General features: G+C 48.6%; 3 protein-coding genes across 3 annotated transcripts; 2 read left to right on the top strand and 1 right to left on the bottom strand.

Annotated features, from left to right (window-relative positions):
- Positions 1-1328: 1328 nt before the first annotated feature.
- On the top strand, positions 1329-3404 carry Pdw03_2924 (translational activator GCN1; the record flags this gene model as incomplete). The annotated part of the gene is made up of 3 exons (XM_014677217.1): positions 1329-1353; positions 1575-3022; positions 3114-3404. The coding sequence occupies 3 exons, from the start codon at positions 1329-1331 to the stop codon at positions 3402-3404; spliced, it is 1764 nt and encodes a 587-aa protein (XP_014532703.1).
- A 2993-nt stretch (positions 3405-6397) lies between these two features.
- Positions 6398-6812, bottom strand: Pdw03_2925 (uncharacterized protein; the record flags this gene model as incomplete). The annotated part of the gene is made up of 4 exons (XM_066100321.1): positions 6398-6472; positions 6526-6587; positions 6640-6688; positions 6780-6812. The coding sequence occupies 4 exons, from the start codon at positions 6810-6812 to the stop codon at positions 6398-6400; spliced, it is 219 nt and encodes a 72-aa protein (XP_065955721.1).
- A 5144-nt stretch (positions 6813-11956) lies between these two features.
- Positions 11957-15327, top strand: Pdw03_2926 (Fungal transcriptional regulatory protein, N-terminal; the record flags this gene model as incomplete). Its single annotated transcript, XM_014677216.1, has 3 exons — positions 11957-12508; positions 12575-14982; positions 15054-15327. 3 exons carry the CDS (start codon positions 11957-11959, stop codon positions 15325-15327), a joined length of 3234 nt encoding a protein of 1077 aa, XP_014532702.1.
- Between the last annotated feature and the right edge of the window lie 2797 nt (positions 15328-18124).

The following is an 18124-nucleotide window of genomic DNA, read 5'->3' on the forward strand; positions in this document are numbered from 1 at the left end:
GATCCCTTTGAATGAGAGTTGGACAAAGCACAAAGCGACAAAGCAACTGACAAAGCAGTGGACCTATCAAATTGACACCCGAGCTTCATACAGACCCCCTCTGTTTCTTTCTTTGTTCCCTGAAGCCCTGAGACAGCCACGACTATAGCCCCGTTAGTGCGGGATTCCATACAGTTCACGATTCACCTTCGGAGGGGCCCCCAAAGTGTATCATGTCAGATGCAAAGAGGTTGGATGATTATGTACAGGGATTTCCATTTTTTTTATTCCCCATAGAGTTTGCCAGGGGGTTTCGTCTTTCATTTGTCTGGAACCCGGCGCTTCTTCTGATGGCTGGGTGGAAGTAAACTCCTGTGACAGATGAACGGCGCTTGGCCCTCGGCCCAATGAGACCCCCAGGCGGTCCACGAGTGGACGATCATCTCCAATGAATATGGGAATCTCCATACTGTAACACTGGCTAATTTTTCTGCATGCGCACAGTCTCATCATCATTGTTCCTTAGGTGGGATTTGAGCGGAGGAGTGTCTCCTATCTCACGGACGAAACAGGGCAGTTTCGGGTTTGACGAAAGATTCCATGGAATTTGGACTGGTCCAACCTGTAGGCGACTCCGAAGGTTTCAGATTTTGCCTCTTTCAGGTCTTGGAGTCTTGCAGGTCTTGCAGGTCTTGCAGGTCTTGCAGGTGGGAGTACAACATGCTGTATCCTCGGCACAGAGGAATCGTAGCAACATCTCTTCTTGGTCGAGTCATATGACCATGTCCGTAAAACTATATAAGGGAAGACATCCACATTTATATCACTTCGATGGATGATCTAGGTAAACCCCAAAAAAATCAACTGAAGAGATTTCCATACTAAAATCAAGTACGGACGGAGTAGAAAGTGAGATAGCACCTCTACACCATAAGACCGTTCCCCATTCAACCTCATTCCTTAGACCCTAACGAATACTCTGAATACGCCTATAACATACGACTGTGGTAGGTCATAGGTGATCATAAGACATTTGTAGATGATCGAATCCATATATCAGATTGTCACTAGCTGAAGGGACAAATGTTCCCGCCAAATTCCCCACCTGCAAAAGTCCCCCGGATCCCTTTCATCTTCTTCCCTCTCTCTCTTCATAATAAGTTGTGTCTTTTGTTTTTTTTTTTCATTTCAACTTCTGTTTCTTTTTTTCCTGTTTGTATCTTATTCTCCCTTTTCTGCCCTTCTGCCTTTCCGCCTTCTCGTTCCCTTGTTCCCATGTTCCCATGTGACCTTGAGGGGAGCTAGAACTTTGCGATAATCGTGCATTTGCATTTGATCTGTGATTGGAAATGTTTGGCTGGGGTTCTGGGCTGGGTAAATAATCTCCCTTCTGCTACCCCTCGATGCTATCCCCCTCCTCTCCCCCGCCACACCTCCCGGTGGCCAGTTGAAATGTCAACAAGTTCACCGGGGTAGCCACCTTGCGTTGGAGCGACTGTGGCTTGAAGCTCTATGCGATCTGAGATCTGTCACTCAGACTTGGACGAAGGATGAGACACATTGACAGTCTCAAAGCTAACACAACTTCGCGGTAGCCTTGCCCTCTGCGTCTTCAGAGCCGGAGAAGGAACGCAGCCCCCCCGCTGACCCGACACCTCTTGATTTTCCCGTCTACAACCTATCTGATGTCCTCGAAAATGAGTCGGAGTCAAGACTCAAGGAGATGGCCGACCTTCTGGCCGACATCAAACGACCACAGGACATCTGCGAGGAGCGCTTCAAGCCGTTGAACCTGAAACTGGAGACAGGCGTCGAAGTCGCCCACATGATCCCCGAAGACCACTTGCATCCCATCGCCCCGTTACCATGGGAAGATACCACCGAACCGACCGAAGACAACCCCCGACCGTTGATGGACAATGGAGTCCCGTACCCCTCAAAAGAACGATATGAAGTTCTGGAAAAAGAGCTGGCGTTGGAGAATGACGATGCGTTCCGCGAGGTGGCTCGATTGCCGCAACGCGAGGGCCGGAGCCGGGTTCGTATAACACAGTCGAGAAAGTTCTGGGCGGGATTGGAGCGCATGGCTCAATACTGGGATACTAGCCTAGACCACTATTTCGAGCGTCCGGCAACTCCCGATCCGACACCCTCATCCGAGATGGAACAGGCAGCAGATGGCACAATGCCGGTGGATGCTGAGCAGTCCAAGAACAGACCCTCTCCGACAGGCGGTGAGATGGATCTGGATGAAGTACAGGCAGACGCGCCATCGAGCAGTAGCACTGTTGGCGAGAAGCAGCGGCCCTCTGTATCTGTATACACGGGCCGTCGAATTGGCAACGGCGCCGAGATGCCTGATGAATTGCGTGATGAGACAATCCGAGCCTTTGTGGAGATGGCCGCATGGCCGTTCGGATGTCAGGTCACGGTTCCCACGCTCCAACCACGATTGACAACCAAGAACCTCCTGTTCCCCGTCCGGCAAACGTTCCAGTCCTCGCGGTCCCCGCGAGATCGCCAGATTGCGCGGAGCGGCATGCTCGAAGGCCCCGTTCTCATCTCACAGTGTCGACCCGAGACGTCTTTCCGCACTGCGGACAAGACCCCCGGGACCGGGATAGGCGATGTCAGTGATCTATTTCGCGAAGTGGGCGGGATGCTTCTCGCGGCACAAGAGCGTGCTCGCGAAGGCGCAGTTGAGAAGCGACCCGGGGAAGGCAAATGGTGGACCATGCAGCCTCGCTTTGGAGGCGCCCCCAACGATGGGATCCTGGATGATCTCGTTAACCACGGACACGGGATGTCCCTGCCGGACTCAATGATGGAAGAAACTACGCCATCTGCCCAAGGGGCGGAGAGCGCTTCCAAGCGTCACAAATTCGAGCATCCTTTTGTCACGTCTCTTTCCCGGAGACCGAGTGCTATGCGCAGACTTACTACCAGTGAAAAGTGGAAGATTCTGCAGCCTGGGCCCAGTCTTTGGGATAAGCGGATGAGCTATTTGCAGATAGGCAAGGTCCAGGAGAGTCCCTTTGACGATGTATGCACACCCTGCCGTGTTGATTGAAACTGAGTGTGCACGTTCCGGCTAGGCAGAGAGAGTTAACCCCCCTTTTTTTTTCTTCTTCTAGATTTACATGATCTCGTCTATCAACCATCACGTCTCGATCCTCCACCTACGCGTCCACAGGCGGTATTTGGACATCCTCACTAACGGCGATAGCACCTTCCCAGCAACCGAAGGCGAGCCGTGGCATGTACTGAGGCTGGAGAGGACCCGATGGTTCGACTTGTTCGACACCAACGACCGCATAGCAGCGCTGAAGGGTGTGTGGCAACTGTTCCACCACCAGCTGAGACAGACACGCCACGAAGGCGATGTTCCCGTCCCGACAGAATTACCTATAGAGTGTCCATTATAGAGCATGCATGGCAGTGTCCGTGAGGACATACTTTTGACTCTCGATCTCCCAGTGGCCTTACTGAAGCGATGCATCTTATACATCCGGCGTAGCAATCTTCAATTTCTTTTCCCTTGTTCTCCACCCCGTTATTTTACCCATACCCATCTTCAATGACAGCAGATTACATTGACTATTTCCGATCTTGAATATATATTGGCCGGGCCATCTATACTGGATACTAGATGCTTTTTCCTTTCCGCTGAAAGGTGGTAATACGGGCGGTTTGGGGCGTTGAGTTGTGCTTTGATATGCCACGCAATGGTTCCAGGGATTTGATTCTATCTCTTATATTATTATAATATTTTGGCTTGCGGACAACTTGGTTTGATATCTCGCGTACGGCGAGGCGAGACCTTGACTTGGGTGACTCGGGATTTAGTCCAACTGTGGCGGACCATCTATACATGATCTCGAAGTGTCTATTTCAGGGCCTTCTCACAAATCTCTCGTTTTCATTCCATTTCCAGCTACACCGTACAATCCACCGCCTGAAAATTCAACTTGTCCAAACTCTCAACGGTACTTTTGTCAAAGTGAGACCACCTTCATGAAACCACCAACCTTCAAACCCTCATCACCCATGAAACAACCAACCCAACGCGTCGGACATGTTCGGCATCAACCCCCCATGACCTCACACGATTCCGATCATTGAATCTGGCCACCAAAAACGAAACAAAACAAACCCCGACTCAAATGTGATATATCAACATGATAGTCCCTACAAATCCTGCTTCAGTCTGTATGGCGTATGTGGAGGAAAGTGGAGCCGAACTAAGTTGGTGTTGATTGAGGGGCACTGAACCCGTTTTGTCAATTCCTGGTCCCTTAGGTTGTATACATACTCCGTACAGGGCAGCAATATGGATGTAGTACACCAAAAACGATCGAATTTACCTCACGGATGAATATCTTCTATATGTGAACTCTAACAGGTATTTCTTCATCGTCAGGAACGATAAAAGGAGATGTGTCGGGGACATTTTTTTACTTGGCTGTTTGAGCGGACCCATGATAGGCTACACACAAATACATATACCAGGCAACACGGACTAACTTGTAGACTGTGTATTCCGTAGTACAGAGTAGAGAGTACTGGTTATACAGAGTACCGAGGGACTTTTAATGTACAACATAGACACACGTTTCCTACGGGGAAGAGTCCGGGTTGGACAGATCTGACTTTCCCCTCCCGTAACTTTCCAGGTTACGGGGCTCTCGCTTATTGCGATCGGATCGAGATAAGGCCATGTAGGTTGATTACGGAGTACCATATGTGTACTCCGTTCTTCGTGTATGGCTATGAGCTGACCATTGAAATTTAGATGCGGCGAGAGTCGCGTGTGGCAAGGTAGCTTCTTTTAGCGTGTGTTTCGACGTACTTTGTCGGGTCTGACAGGTTTGGTGGGGTGAGATAGGAGCTGGTTGGATACCTTGAAAGAGATTCATCTGTTGATGGGGTTGATTTGACGCCGGGGGATGTTGTGCTTTCTGAGTAGAATAATATGCTTCAACTGATTTCAAGTTTGGGTTATGGTGATGATATACGTGCATCTAGGGTAGGCGTGCGGAGATATATCCGTACAGCATTCAATTCTTTTGTACACGGAGTAGACTGGCTATTCAATGTAAACCGTGAAAAGACAAAAAGTCCGAGCCACAGCACTAAGACTAAATTACTCCGTACACTCTCCGTGTTTCAACTTGTATATATCCGATCATCCAATAACACCACAGAGTGACACCCCATACCTTTTTAGCCTCGCCCAATCAAACCCGAAGACCCCTTAAACCCTGGCATCGACAACCGCCAGCTGCAAATCAGATCACATCACACTTTTAAAACCCCCTCGAATGTCAAGTGACCAGATGAATAGATCTCCAAACCCCAGTCAAATTGTAAAAATCAGAGATGAATCAAGCCCCGGCGCAGAGGGCCGCTCCACGGGGAAGTGTGTACAGAGTAACCTACCACAAAGGCCATGTGGAGGCTGTAAAGAGTGGAGATTGAAGAGGGTCCTCGGAGACCAAGTGAACGGATCGGGCTAGGGGTGCATCAGAGGATGATGTACTTTTTAATAGGAGGCTGCCGCTTGACTGAGTTGAGACTTGAAAAGTTTAGAATTTTGATGCGAATCCGGAGCACAGGAAGAGAGAGTTCTGGAGTCAGTTGTACGGTAGTTTACGGAATCAGAAAGAGATCAGAACATACTAGTAACTCAAGAACCTGGTCGTTTGATCTCACATATTGAAAGGTGATGCCAGTTGCCCCTTTGGGGGTGGGTGGGGGGGGGGAGGATGTACGTAGATGTGGATACAGGTAAGTATTCCTGGAGACTGACAACCTCAACTTCAACCCCAGGCTACTGCCTAATAGAGCAATACCTACATACATACTCCATGCTTGTACAGAACTAAAATAATTGGGGCATGCTAGGCCATGCTGGGCCATGGGTTGTGTTTGAATGGTGTGCATTTAGTGGGTGTGATTTCCAAACCGTCGGATTTAACTACAGCCGGTAGTGCGGTTGTGTTTGAAATCTTCGTGCTTCACAGCAAGGCACATAGCCGCGCTAAGAGGCTATCGGCGGCCCAGCGGGTGGTTTTAATTTGGTGTGGTACATATTATGGAGTAATTCAAGTAGATATAGTATTAGGGTGTGAGAATGTGAATAACCAACAACGTCTGACACTGCCCGGCCAGTTCAAAACTAACCCGATCTCTCCTCTCCTACCGAAAGGGAATTGATAGCAGCTCACGGGGCCAGGGGATCTCCGGTTGAAATATTGACGTTCTTCGATTTGGTTGGATAGTGCGTTAGAGCCTCTGCAGGATCATGGATCGGGACCAGGGTGTTCGTCTGGTTCTTCCGTTTCTTTGGGTTTTGGATTTCCCTTGCATCTAACGAACAGACCAGTGGTTTATGTGAGCTTGGTCTGGTGTTGTAGCCCTAGATGTTTGTACTGGATTGCTTCTCAAGGGATGATACAGCGTAAGGAGGAGAGGGGAGGGGTTTCTTATGCAACTGTGCTGGTCAAGCTCGGTTCTCAATGACCTTGCGGAGGGCGATAGATTTACGCAAGCTGGCGGGGCTGGTGTGATAGGCAAGTAGATTGCGACAGGATATGCCAAGTAGTCCTCTAGATTTGATCACTTAATAAATATGAATAGGGGTCAGGGAGATCTTATTACCATATGGAACGAAACCCACATGGGAGCATCTCCAGCCGGGCCTCAATGGCTAGGAAGGCAAGTCAGAAATCTTGACGTATCAGTTGCATAGATCAATGTGGCAACAGAACACGCAGAGTGGAGGAAAGGTCTCAACGAACGGTTGAAGTCTGTGTTGCACAATTTGTACACATCACATTCTCTTTTGTGGAGCGCGGAGGTATGAAAGTATACCGTGTCGTGCATGCGGGGATGGGCGGAGAACAAATAACCTGGATTCCAAATCATTTGGCAGGTCGCAAATCTGCCATTTTAAAGATGAGCCCTGGCAGATTTGCAAATCTGCGTTTGCTATGCAGAGGGGCGGGAGAGCTGTCGTGTCTCGCGAGATGCGGAGTTTGTTCTCGACACCATTTCAATAATGCCAGCTAAGAGGCTCACGAAGCGCGTCTAGGCTTCCTACATAATTGATCATCCAATATACAGTGATAGAACCAGATGTCTAGCTACTATAGTAGAATGGAGGTGATCACATTTCAGCTGAGGTGGGCGGCACAATCGATCGGTGGCGAAGTGAACGAATCACACGCTTACATCGCCGATGAGGCCTATAAATATTAGATTTCAATGGTGATGAGATATCGTATTGTCCTGCATTGAATTAACGTGTATTGTAGAGCTTCCAACTTTTCATTACGAACGATGTATCTACGTGGCTTTGCAGGATTCCTGGAATGCAAATCAGAATATACTCTGTAGATTGGTAAGAACCAACACTCTGCATTATGATTGTGATCTGCTTCAAGATAATTAGCAAAGTGGCAGGCTGGGATGGCGGTTGCAAATTTTGCTCTCGATTTTGTCCTTGGCGCGTGTCAACATTCCCTGTCTATGTTCTAGGCCATACTTGCCCATCTGTACATCTCTCACCAGTGCTATAACATTAAATCTAGAGACAACCCCGTCAATCTGATCTGCTGGCGATGTTGTTTTAACAGAATGAAGCCTATGTATCTTGTCCTATCCATTTCTAGATGCTGGAGGCTTGAACTGCATTTACTGCCACACATGCCAATTGCACATCAGAGTCTCAGTCCAATGCGAGGAACGACCTATTATGCAACCAAGGAACCATCCGTGTTGCCTCCTCTCAGATACATGTAGGGATTTTTACCAAGGGAGAAGACCGCCTGCATTTTCCTCATGTGGAGCCAGTAGTCTTGTGAAGGTGATCCTCAGTGCTGATTGGATGGGAGTCAGACTTGCTCCATGCTTATTCGGATTCTGGGGATTCTTCGGACCCGAAGTTTTATGCGGCACATTTAGATGCAATAGATGACCCTAATCCTACAACATAGGTACAGCATAATTCTTGGTACTCAATGTGTAGGTGAGGTGGATAGTAGCGAAATGGAATCTCAAGCTGGTGTTGCGATGCGAGCTCAGGGATTGAGGCTCGAAGATAGGTCAGTAGTATTGAAGCCAAGGCTGTAACATAGGGTTGCCATTTACTTATTTTTTTGAGAAGTTGGACTTTGGGTTTCTTGATAGTTGAACAATGTCATGTTGTGTGGTTACCCCTTGCGTTCGCCTTTGGACATCTCGTCCAGCTATCGACATGCTGCAATATGCATGGCGTGCAGTTACCACCTGCACGATGTACGTCGGTTTTACTTTGGAGCCTAGGTCTGTTTTTGCGACATACTAGTGAGGACCTCTGAGCTCAGTTACGGGGGAAGAATTCGGACTCGAGTGGCAGTAGAATAGCTGCGTGGAACTTTGTCCTTCATTTCTCCTTTTCTACATTAAAAGGTTCAAAGGCCCCACTGGAATCTTTATTAATTCCCATGACAATCACTGAAATCAAAATTTTGACCGTGACGCGTATCCACTCGAATGGAGAGCTGAAAATCTACACCAATGCGCCGCCCCAAACCCAGGGAACAGGATAGTGGAGAAAACCGTAGATTGACAGGGTAGATTAAAATTAGAACGCAGATTGGATACCCCGTACGTTTGTCGACATTGAATACTGAGTGGAAGGCCCGTGATTGAAATCTATGTAACCCCGAAAACCCTTTTTTAACGGTGGCAAGATTCAGCAGTCAGCCAGTAGTAGGATTTGGAATTTGCAATGGACCAACAAGATGCCTTACTTGCATTCTTGGAAAAATGGGCTTGGCAACTAAGGTTAAGTTTGGTTTGTTTTTCATTCCGAGAGTTTGACTCAGATCCCGTGCCTGCACGTCAAATCCCGTGGGCTGTCCTTGATGTGGGAGAACCACTCGACGTTCAGAAGGATTTGAATTAATCAAGGAACACATGACCAAACCAACCCCCCCCCCCCCCCCCAACCCCTCCAAAAAAAAATCATCATCGCCTAGCGAAGCCTTGGATCCACGCATATGGAGCACTATTGTACTGTAAGTAGCCCTAAAATGTGTATCCATCCATACTTTAGTACACTACCCACTACACTGACTGATACGCATACAACATACACCACGAACTTGTACTCCGCCACGATCCTTTAATCCTTCATCTTGGCACTATTGGCAATTGAAGTGGGTGACTACATAGATGGGACAGAGATCAAACGGCCAAAAGAACCAGACGAAAAAATAAAGAAAAAAGAAAGAAAGGAATGCTAGGGCAACTCTGTGTCCTTGTGCTACTTTCAATCTGCACGTTTTGACTCGCCCAGAAGACCTCCGACTGGGGAACACCGTTGAGTCTTCTGTCGCACAGATGTCTTGAGCTGCATCCTGATCAAGCCAGGGGTAAACTGAGCTTTTGCCCAAGTTGGGAAGGGAATGATTTGCAGGTGACCTGAGATTCGTGAGATTCGTTTGATGCAAGGCCCTAGCGTGATATCGGCAAAAAAGGACTCGACTAAATGGGGTAAGATGTCATGCCAATCCACTTTCTATACGGGATAGACAAGAACAAGTTTCTGGAAGAAAAACCCCCCTGGGACCCGTGGATGATTCCCGTTGCCAACCATGGGCGAAAAACGGGTAACCCCGAGTCTGGATTACTACGTCACGTATTATTTCTGGTATTTACAATTCCATTTCGCTTGTCCACTGTGGCACACTTTTACATGTTCCATGTGGTATTTTTGATTGTACGCTACAATGCAAATTCCAAACTCACCAGTCGAAGTGTCTGCCAAAGTGGATGCCGCTCAAAGTGTATCTGGATTAAACGACAGCCTAGTACACGGGGAGCCAGGCGCCCAAAGCCCTGGGTTGCTGATCAGCCCGACGACCATCTCGCTGGGAGCCACGGGATGGATAAAGTATCCCTTCAAATGATGTGTGCGCGGCGGGTGGAGGAGGCTGGACGCTTGATTCGAACATCGCCGATCTGGAGTGATATCTCTGCTGATTTGAGAATCGAATTACAACGGAGTTTGTGTTGAGTTGGTGGTTTGGAAAAGCAAGCGCCCCTTGCGAGTTGTGTTTTGAGTCTACCAAGGTATGGCCGAATCGACGGCCAGTGCGGCGGCGCATGTTATTGGATGCCTAGGGCGTTGAAAGGATATTTCGCCCATACACCTCTATTCCTATTATTTGTGTATACTTTCTATGTTCTCTCGAAAAATAAATCAGAGATTGGAAATGGACTGATCAAGAAATCTTGACACCTTGTTCTAAGAGGTCCCGAGTCCTGGGTGTTGGGCAGCGATCCCTGTCTGATACACCAGTATCGTCAGTACAGTGGGACATGAGAAAACAGAAAAATTAGAATTAACTTCAAACACTGTTACAACTACTCCATGTCCGACCCGACGCTCCAAAGCCATAACCAAGAGCAGTCTAACCCAGTATACGTAACTCCCGAGTGAATCGACTTGCATGGCGCATCTCCCGGCGAGGCGGTTGACCTTCGGGCGGCAAATTCAATCCCCGTTCCACGCGGACGATCCTAGCTTCGATCATGGCACTTACGAGGTAATCTATATAGTCTACAACATCTTATGGAGTATCTGTGTTCCTACTTCCAATCCATACAGACACATTGCATATTGTACACGTATCCTAGAATGATGACAAAATTTAGTTATCTTCAGCAGAGCATCTCATTTTTCCCCCCAGCCGCCGGACCCACTGGCTGTTAAATTCAGCCAAAAAGACACAAAAAAGCAGACCTGTCAACTGTATTGAAGTTTTTGTGCTTCTTTCTCAGGGGTCCATATGGATGGTATGTGCTCTTGTAAATGTGATAAATGGGTTGGAAAAAACTATTGGAGCCATTTAAGTTTTGTTTTGTTTTTTTTTTCTAATTCGAGGTATTTGACAGTCACCGCGATTCTAAAGAACAAATCCAGGGAGGGGCAAACACTCACCTGTCGATCCCTACGGGCGTAATTATAACAGTTGAATTTAATTATGTTATTATGTTATTTACTTATCCCATGGATGTTCCCCCTCCCCCAGTTTATATTATTTCTTCCCTTTGGTCATTTTTTTTTTTCCCTTTCCATAAAATTCTCTTTTCGATAAATCTCAGGGATATTATACCTTGAACTGGAACTTGCTTGACCTTGAAATTACCATACCTTGGATCAACATACAAGGTGTACCCAAGGCTTCCCAACCACCCCACTTCAGTCAATGGTATTGACTACCTACAGTCCCAAGCACAGGTACGTGGTTAAATTACAATCTTACCATACCTGCCAAGGTACCAACCGCGTACCCCATGTGTATGCTGGGCACCACATCCAACGTTCCCATTCCAACCATGGAACTTGGACCTTGGACCTCAGGTGTTTTCCCCCTCCTTGTGGCCCAACCTTGGTACTTCTGTTTGCGATCTATCTGATAGACGGGTGGATACACTGATCTCTTCTTGACTCCCTTTTCGTTTCCTTTCTCTTGATATTTCCATATCTCGGCTTAACGGGGGCCCCTGGTCGGATCATCGCCGTAATCTGACTATTTGTTTGTCTAGCTCCACACTCGGTCGCCCACTGCGACATCACCACCGCATTTTTGCGACCTGGGAAACTCGGAGCTTTAGACACGCTGCTTGATTCGCAGGCTCCTAACGGCGCGATCTGATTTCATTGTTCCTAACGCTTGCTCCTTCGGACGTCAGATCCACCATCGATCCGCCATTAATTCCCTTCCTTTTGTTACATCCTACTCCCTCGCCTTCAACTCACAGCGCCATGTTGGTTTAAGATCCGATCTACAAAGCCAAATTGCTTCTCAACGGTAAATTGGCCGACCAAGATATACCGAGTGTCAAGGACCCTGGGTAGTCGCGATACGACAAGCCGCGCCTGGCAGCTTCAAATACATCCGCACACCCGGTCCCTCCATTTACAATGAATCGCATGCCTCCTCCGGAAGGGCACCATGCGCACCCGGGTCCGCATACGGCATACGAGCCTGCATGGCGTCCTTCATACGGCCCGTCGTTTGACAACCACCCCGACTCCCGCCGCCCCTCCGCAAACTCCCAGACACCCCTTCCACCGCAGCCGCCACCAGGATACCCCGTGATGCCCAGCCGGGAGCTACCGCAATTAACATCGGAAGGCCCGTATGGTCGTCCGAATGGTCATGGCATACCCCTGCATGCGCCCGCACATTCCCCGCAAGATCCAATGCCCCCCCACCCAAACTTCCACCAGCCGATGAATGGCGCGCCGCATGAGGGGTCGCCTGATTATCGCGCTCGTATGGGCTACCCACCCCCGGATCAGATCAACAGCGCTGAACACACACCCGTTTCGGGTGCTCTGCCTCCTGCTTCCCAGTTCATGGCTCCGGTTGCCCAAATGGCAAGTGCTACGCCGCCTGCCGGGTACGACCAAGCATTTTACCCAAACCAGGCGTTTGGAGCACGCCAGCGTAAGGCGAATAGAGCTACGCAGGTATGTTCAACTAGTGGGGGATTAAATACTTTCGGGGAGACTTTGACTAATACTCGAGCTACATAGGCTTGTGACCAATGCCGAGCTAGGAAGGCAAAATGTGATGAGGGACGTCCGAACTGCAGCCACTGCAAAGAAAACAACCTTAACTGTGTCTACAAAGAAGTTCCGCCGCACAAGCAGGAGAAGACCACCCAGCTGGTATTGGATCGGCTCTCCCAAATAGAGAGCCGCATGGAGGAGCGAGACAACCGCATGGATGAACGTTTCGAAAAAATGCAAAAGCAAATGCTAGAGCAGATGCAAGCGCAATTGCTTTATAAGCCGGTTTTACAACCAACTCAGACTCTCCAAGAATGTCCAGCCCTTCCACCACCACCGCCGCCGGTCATCAAGCAGGACCCGCCTCTCAAAACAGAGATGTCTCAGAGCAAAGTCTCAACCCCAAACTTTTTGGACCTCGGGAGTCAGGATGCAGTTGCTTTATCAAAATTTAGCCAACATATTGGACTTCTAGACCCGAGGCTCGAGGATCAGAAGGAGGCTGAGGGAGAGCTATCCATTCCAGTGGAGCATACTACTGCAGCCCACAAGCTGCTGATGTGGCCGTCAATTAAGAGGCTGCTACATCCTGCAGAGTATGGCGAGGATTATGTGATGCGGTTGGAAGAAGAGCGCGGTCTCATCAGCATCTACGGCCAAGGCGAGATCTCATACACTGCCGACGACAGTCAATTGCCAATGAATGGTGACTCCAAGTGTGGCCGACCCGATGGGGATGGCGCAGGACCGGACGCTGACGTCGACATTGACGAAGCTGGAAATTTAAAGCTGGATGCTGCGACTGCTAGACGCTACTATTCCAGCTACTTCGAGCACATGTTTAAGCTTCACCCATTCCTTATGGAGAGCGAACTCAATTTCAAGGTCGATAGCTTTATCCGATGCTATTGTCGCCTAAACTCGTCTCCGAGTTTGGCTTCCAATTACACACGACTAGCTCGCGACGGTCCGCCACCAGGTAAAAGGAGGCGGTCAAACGACAACCTGGGTGTGCGTGGCGAGTTCATGGAAACCATCTCTAACCCGCCGCGGCCACGAGTCGGTAAGAATATTGACAATGCCATTGTCCTGCTGTGTCTGGCCCTCGGAGCCATTTGCGAAGCTCGTGCCCCTCTCCCTGGTCCTATCATGGACAAGAAGATTGCCTACCATAACCAGCCAATTCCTCGGCCGCTGACACCATTTGTCCCACCGCCGACTGTAAATGGGACTTACGTTACCCATGGTGTGCTCTCCCCCGCAAACTCTGACTCGGCACCCATGCAGATGTCGTTTTCGGGTTCACTTTATTCTATGCCAATCCAGCTTCCTGGCCAATCTTTCCCAAGCGCTCCAATGCATGAACGCATACAAGGCCTGTCAAGGAGAGATGTGACAGACACACAGGATGAACAAGGGAACACGAAGAATTATCAGGCGATTCCCGGCCTGACTCTCTATGGGTACGCGACCGCAATATTGGGCCATCTCCAAGGTGGCAACGAGTTAGAACATGTCCAGTGCGCTTTGCTTGCTGGTCTTTACGCCGGCCAGTTGGCCCATCCCTTCCAGAGTCACAGTTGGATTTCTCAGGCCTCAAGGGCTTGCCAGGTTCTTGTGAGAACCAAGCGATATGAGCGACTTGAAGAGGGGGCCACGCAGGACTTGTACAACTTTGCTTACTGGACTTGTCTGCAATTAGAGAGTGATCTTCTTGCAGAGTTGGATATTCCGGCAAGTGGTATCTCCCGTTCCGAGGGTCGGATGGCAATTCCGAAAGGAAAATGGACAATCGTTCTACCGAATGATCTCAACGCACCCCAAACGATGATGATGCTGTTCTATTCTGCCCAAATTCATCTACGCAAAGTCTTGAATCGAGTTCATACAGACTTGTACAAAGTCGAAAAACAAGGACAAACGCGATGGTCATCCACCGTTCAAGAGGCCCTGAGCCTGAACCTCGACCTCTGGCGTAAAAGCCTACCACAAAACATGCAGTGGGAGGAGAGTGATCCGCCGGCAAACGAAATCAACGCTGCTCGCATGCGTGCCAAGTATTACGGTGCCCGGTATATTATTCATCGACCTCTTCTCTACCACGCTCTGCATTACGGCCACACAGGTGCCCGCGTCGGTCCAGTCGGCCAGTCTGTGGTGGACTCGCCGACCTCGCAACAACTGTCCCCGTCGATGCTGCACAACGCGGCTCGGGCTCTGAGAATGGCGCGTATGCCTAGTGAGATGGGCTCTATGCCGGCCGCAGTCTCTAATGACTGGCAGCCCCCTAAAGTCCGTTTACACGATCTGCCGAAAAAGCTGAAAACTGCTTGCCAAATCTGCATTGCATCGGCCATCAAGAGCACAGAGGCTTTTGACGGTGTAGGTGGACATCGGCTGGTCGTTACCAACATTTTCGGCACTGCCCATGCGTAAGGGATTCTCTGACCCCCCGTTTCGAAGAATCGAATCTAGAAATCAAACTAATATGCTTTCTCCGCAGACAATTCGGGAATATGCTCGTCCTATCTGCAACTTTTATGTCAAGTCTAAATGAGCTTGTCGAACCAGAGCTACTCGATCGTCTTCTCGTCCGCACCATAGGCTTCCTCATCCAAAGCGAGAACATATCCCCTACCCTCCGCGCCGATGCTCGCATTCTCACTGAGATTTACCAGAAGATCTTCGATCGTGCCCCTGACTTGAGCCAAGCCACCAGGATGAGCAGCAACACCCCAAGCCTGAACAGTCACACGACAAGCATCAGCTTCACTTAAAGGTGCATCTAGCGTCAGAGTCATTTTAAGTCCCGTTCCTGTGTGCTTCGCGACCCAATCTCTGATATCCAATGTTCTTATGAACACATCATGAATGTCTTTGTCCCTTTAACCCCGAGCCATTCTGCGCTCAATATCTGTTTTCTATCTGTTTTCTGTCTGTTTTCTGTCTGTCATCTATGCCTTGTGCAATATACGGTTCTTTTCATTGATGATTCCCCTACCCCATCCGCTTCAGCACTCGGCACTCGTGCATCCGAGGCAAGATCAGACTACACGGGCTTTAATGTGGTGCTTGAATGGTGTGGCTTATTTTTATACGCTGAGCGAGGTCTGTTGTTTTCTCATTGCCGTTTCAAGATAGTGGCTGGATTAGCTTTGACTCGTTCTTTTTTTCCCTCTCTCTCTTCACCTTTGATTTTTGGGAGTCGAAAGCATTTTGTGGCTCCGACGGTCTGTCGACCTTGCAGACACGTTTTGGGAATGGAGTTATTGTGTCTTGTGTGGCTACTCTACTTTTACTGCATGCATCTCAAGTCATACACGTTTGTTGGGCTTTTTTGGATGCTCCTACAACATGCCGACCTAGTTTTGTTGATTTGGCTGCGCCGTATCAATTTCAAACTCAATGCAAATGTGTTTGCAGTGAGCGGTTGGCTTTTGGTGTTTTGGATGATACCTCATTTTCAATGTGGGCTTCATTTGGGGGGCTTTTTTGCTGTAGATTTTACTTCCAGTGGTTTTATATGATCTGACAGAACACAGATAAATTGAGATGAAGCCTGATATTACTAGACTATGTGGCTAAATTAGGGAATGAAAGCTTTAGGAAGCTTTTCGGGGGTTGTGCACAAGCTTCGAAGGTCGGAAGCGTTTTGTGGGCCCTTCCGCTACCACGGTGACAGCTCCCATGGTTTCATCGTGGCTAGCCAATATCAAACCAAATATCTAAAAGTCTAATTAGAATAACTGGATGATTCCACATGTAGACATGTGTCCGTATGTAGCTGTACCAACTAAAAATCACAAAGAAATCAAATACATACTGCTTGTGGACCTAGGTTTTCCGGCACCTTGCTCATCAGGAGTTAATTTGGAGGCATGAGTCAGCTTGCTATGTAGATGGTTTACACGACGACATCCTCTGTTATCTCTCAGCTCTTAAAACTTCCAGCCTTAGATACTTGAAGTCTTGAATATCTGGTTAGAGATCGACATAAACTACAACCTAGAAATGGCACCAAGCGCAAGAAAAACGGCTGTCAAGAGAATGTATCGACTCACGGTTCTATGACAAGCTCGGGCTTTACAGCTGATGTACTGGGCAACTTAAACTCCCGGATTCTCTTAGACCACTGGGATTTGCTTCTAATCATTGCTCTGACCCAAAATGTAGCCCGAGGCCGCGAGTTTGCTGAAGCGCGCTCAAAACTCGACAAGGCCCTCAAAAGCCCTAACAGTCCTAGGCCTGACCCCGCAGCTAGGGAGCCGGCTCGACCTTTGAATTCTAAACAAAAGCATCAGCAACCGATATAATTGGAACCACAAAGTCGTAGTTCTAACAGGCCGCTGCAACGGTATCGGCCGACGCATCACCGAGCTGCTCGGGGCGCGAGACCAAAGTCGCCAGAATAGAAGTTGCCCCGCAAGTGACGGACGACACGCTAAAAAGCAGTATGCAGTATTTCGAATACGACATAAACCTTCGCGAATAATAGCACGGATATAGCGTCTAAGGTCCGCAGCTCATTCGGACGACCTAGCATCCTAATTGACAACGCAGGAATCCGCATCGATAAAACAATCCTCACAACAACCTCAGCCAGGACGCGCCGCATGTTCAGATTCATCACGCTGATACGATACAGGCTCATACAGGGTCTTAGCCCAAAATGACCAAGACAAACCATGGTGTGGTTGTCACTGTTGCTTCACTGGCTGGAGCTTATTGAGCAAGTGCTCAAGGAGGAGAGTGGGCATTTTATTGTTCCTAGATCTGCTGGGTGGATTGCAAGTTAGTTTAGTGGGGCATTGCCCAGGCGGCTACAGCATTCGCTGAGGCGTAGGCAGGAGAAGTTGATCAGGGCTAATTAGCGTTGATGATTTAATGGGGGCAATCAGTTGGACCTGAATTGTTCTTTTTTAACACTCAAGGAATGGTTTTGAGTTTATATGCTTATACAGTTATTTATTATATAGATAGATATATTGGGCTATTACTGTCAATAATAAATAGGACGTTGGATATACTGATTTTTACAAAGGCATCAAGGCGTACTATGTGCCGAGAAAGGTAATTTATGATTTGGATAGACTTAGACCTTACAAGTTTCGAAAATCCATCCATAGCTGAGGTACGAAGCACTTCGCAGTCTGTACTCTGTAACTTGTACTCCGTATACAACATATGTTGTAGATGGCTGGGATATGAACAAGTGACGGAACCGCCCTAGCCCCAGCCATTTTAGTCCGTGCGCGATGCTTCACCGCGATTTTAATTCGCTCCACTTGTTGCACCAACAGTTCACCAGTGCCGTGAATCACAATTTTCACTAACGTATTTTCTTCAGCAGATCGAGTGCATCTCATCTAGCCCCTATAGCACAGACTCCATCTAATAAATACTCGACACTAAACAAGAGAATAAAGTGAAGTTGAGCACCACAGGTCAAGTTGAGATCCACTGGGGGCCTTTCTCGGGTACAAGATCCACGGGTCAGCTCCGTTGTTTACTCTCCCCCCCCCAAACAATCCCATAATATTGCGTTCTCCCTGACTTACAACTAATTCATTCCCC

Source organism: Penicillium digitatum, chromosome 1 (assembly GCF_016767815.1).
Source record: "Penicillium digitatum chromosome 1, complete sequence".
Classification (NCBI taxonomy): Eukaryota; Fungi; Ascomycota; class Eurotiomycetes; order Eurotiales; family Aspergillaceae; genus Penicillium; species Penicillium digitatum.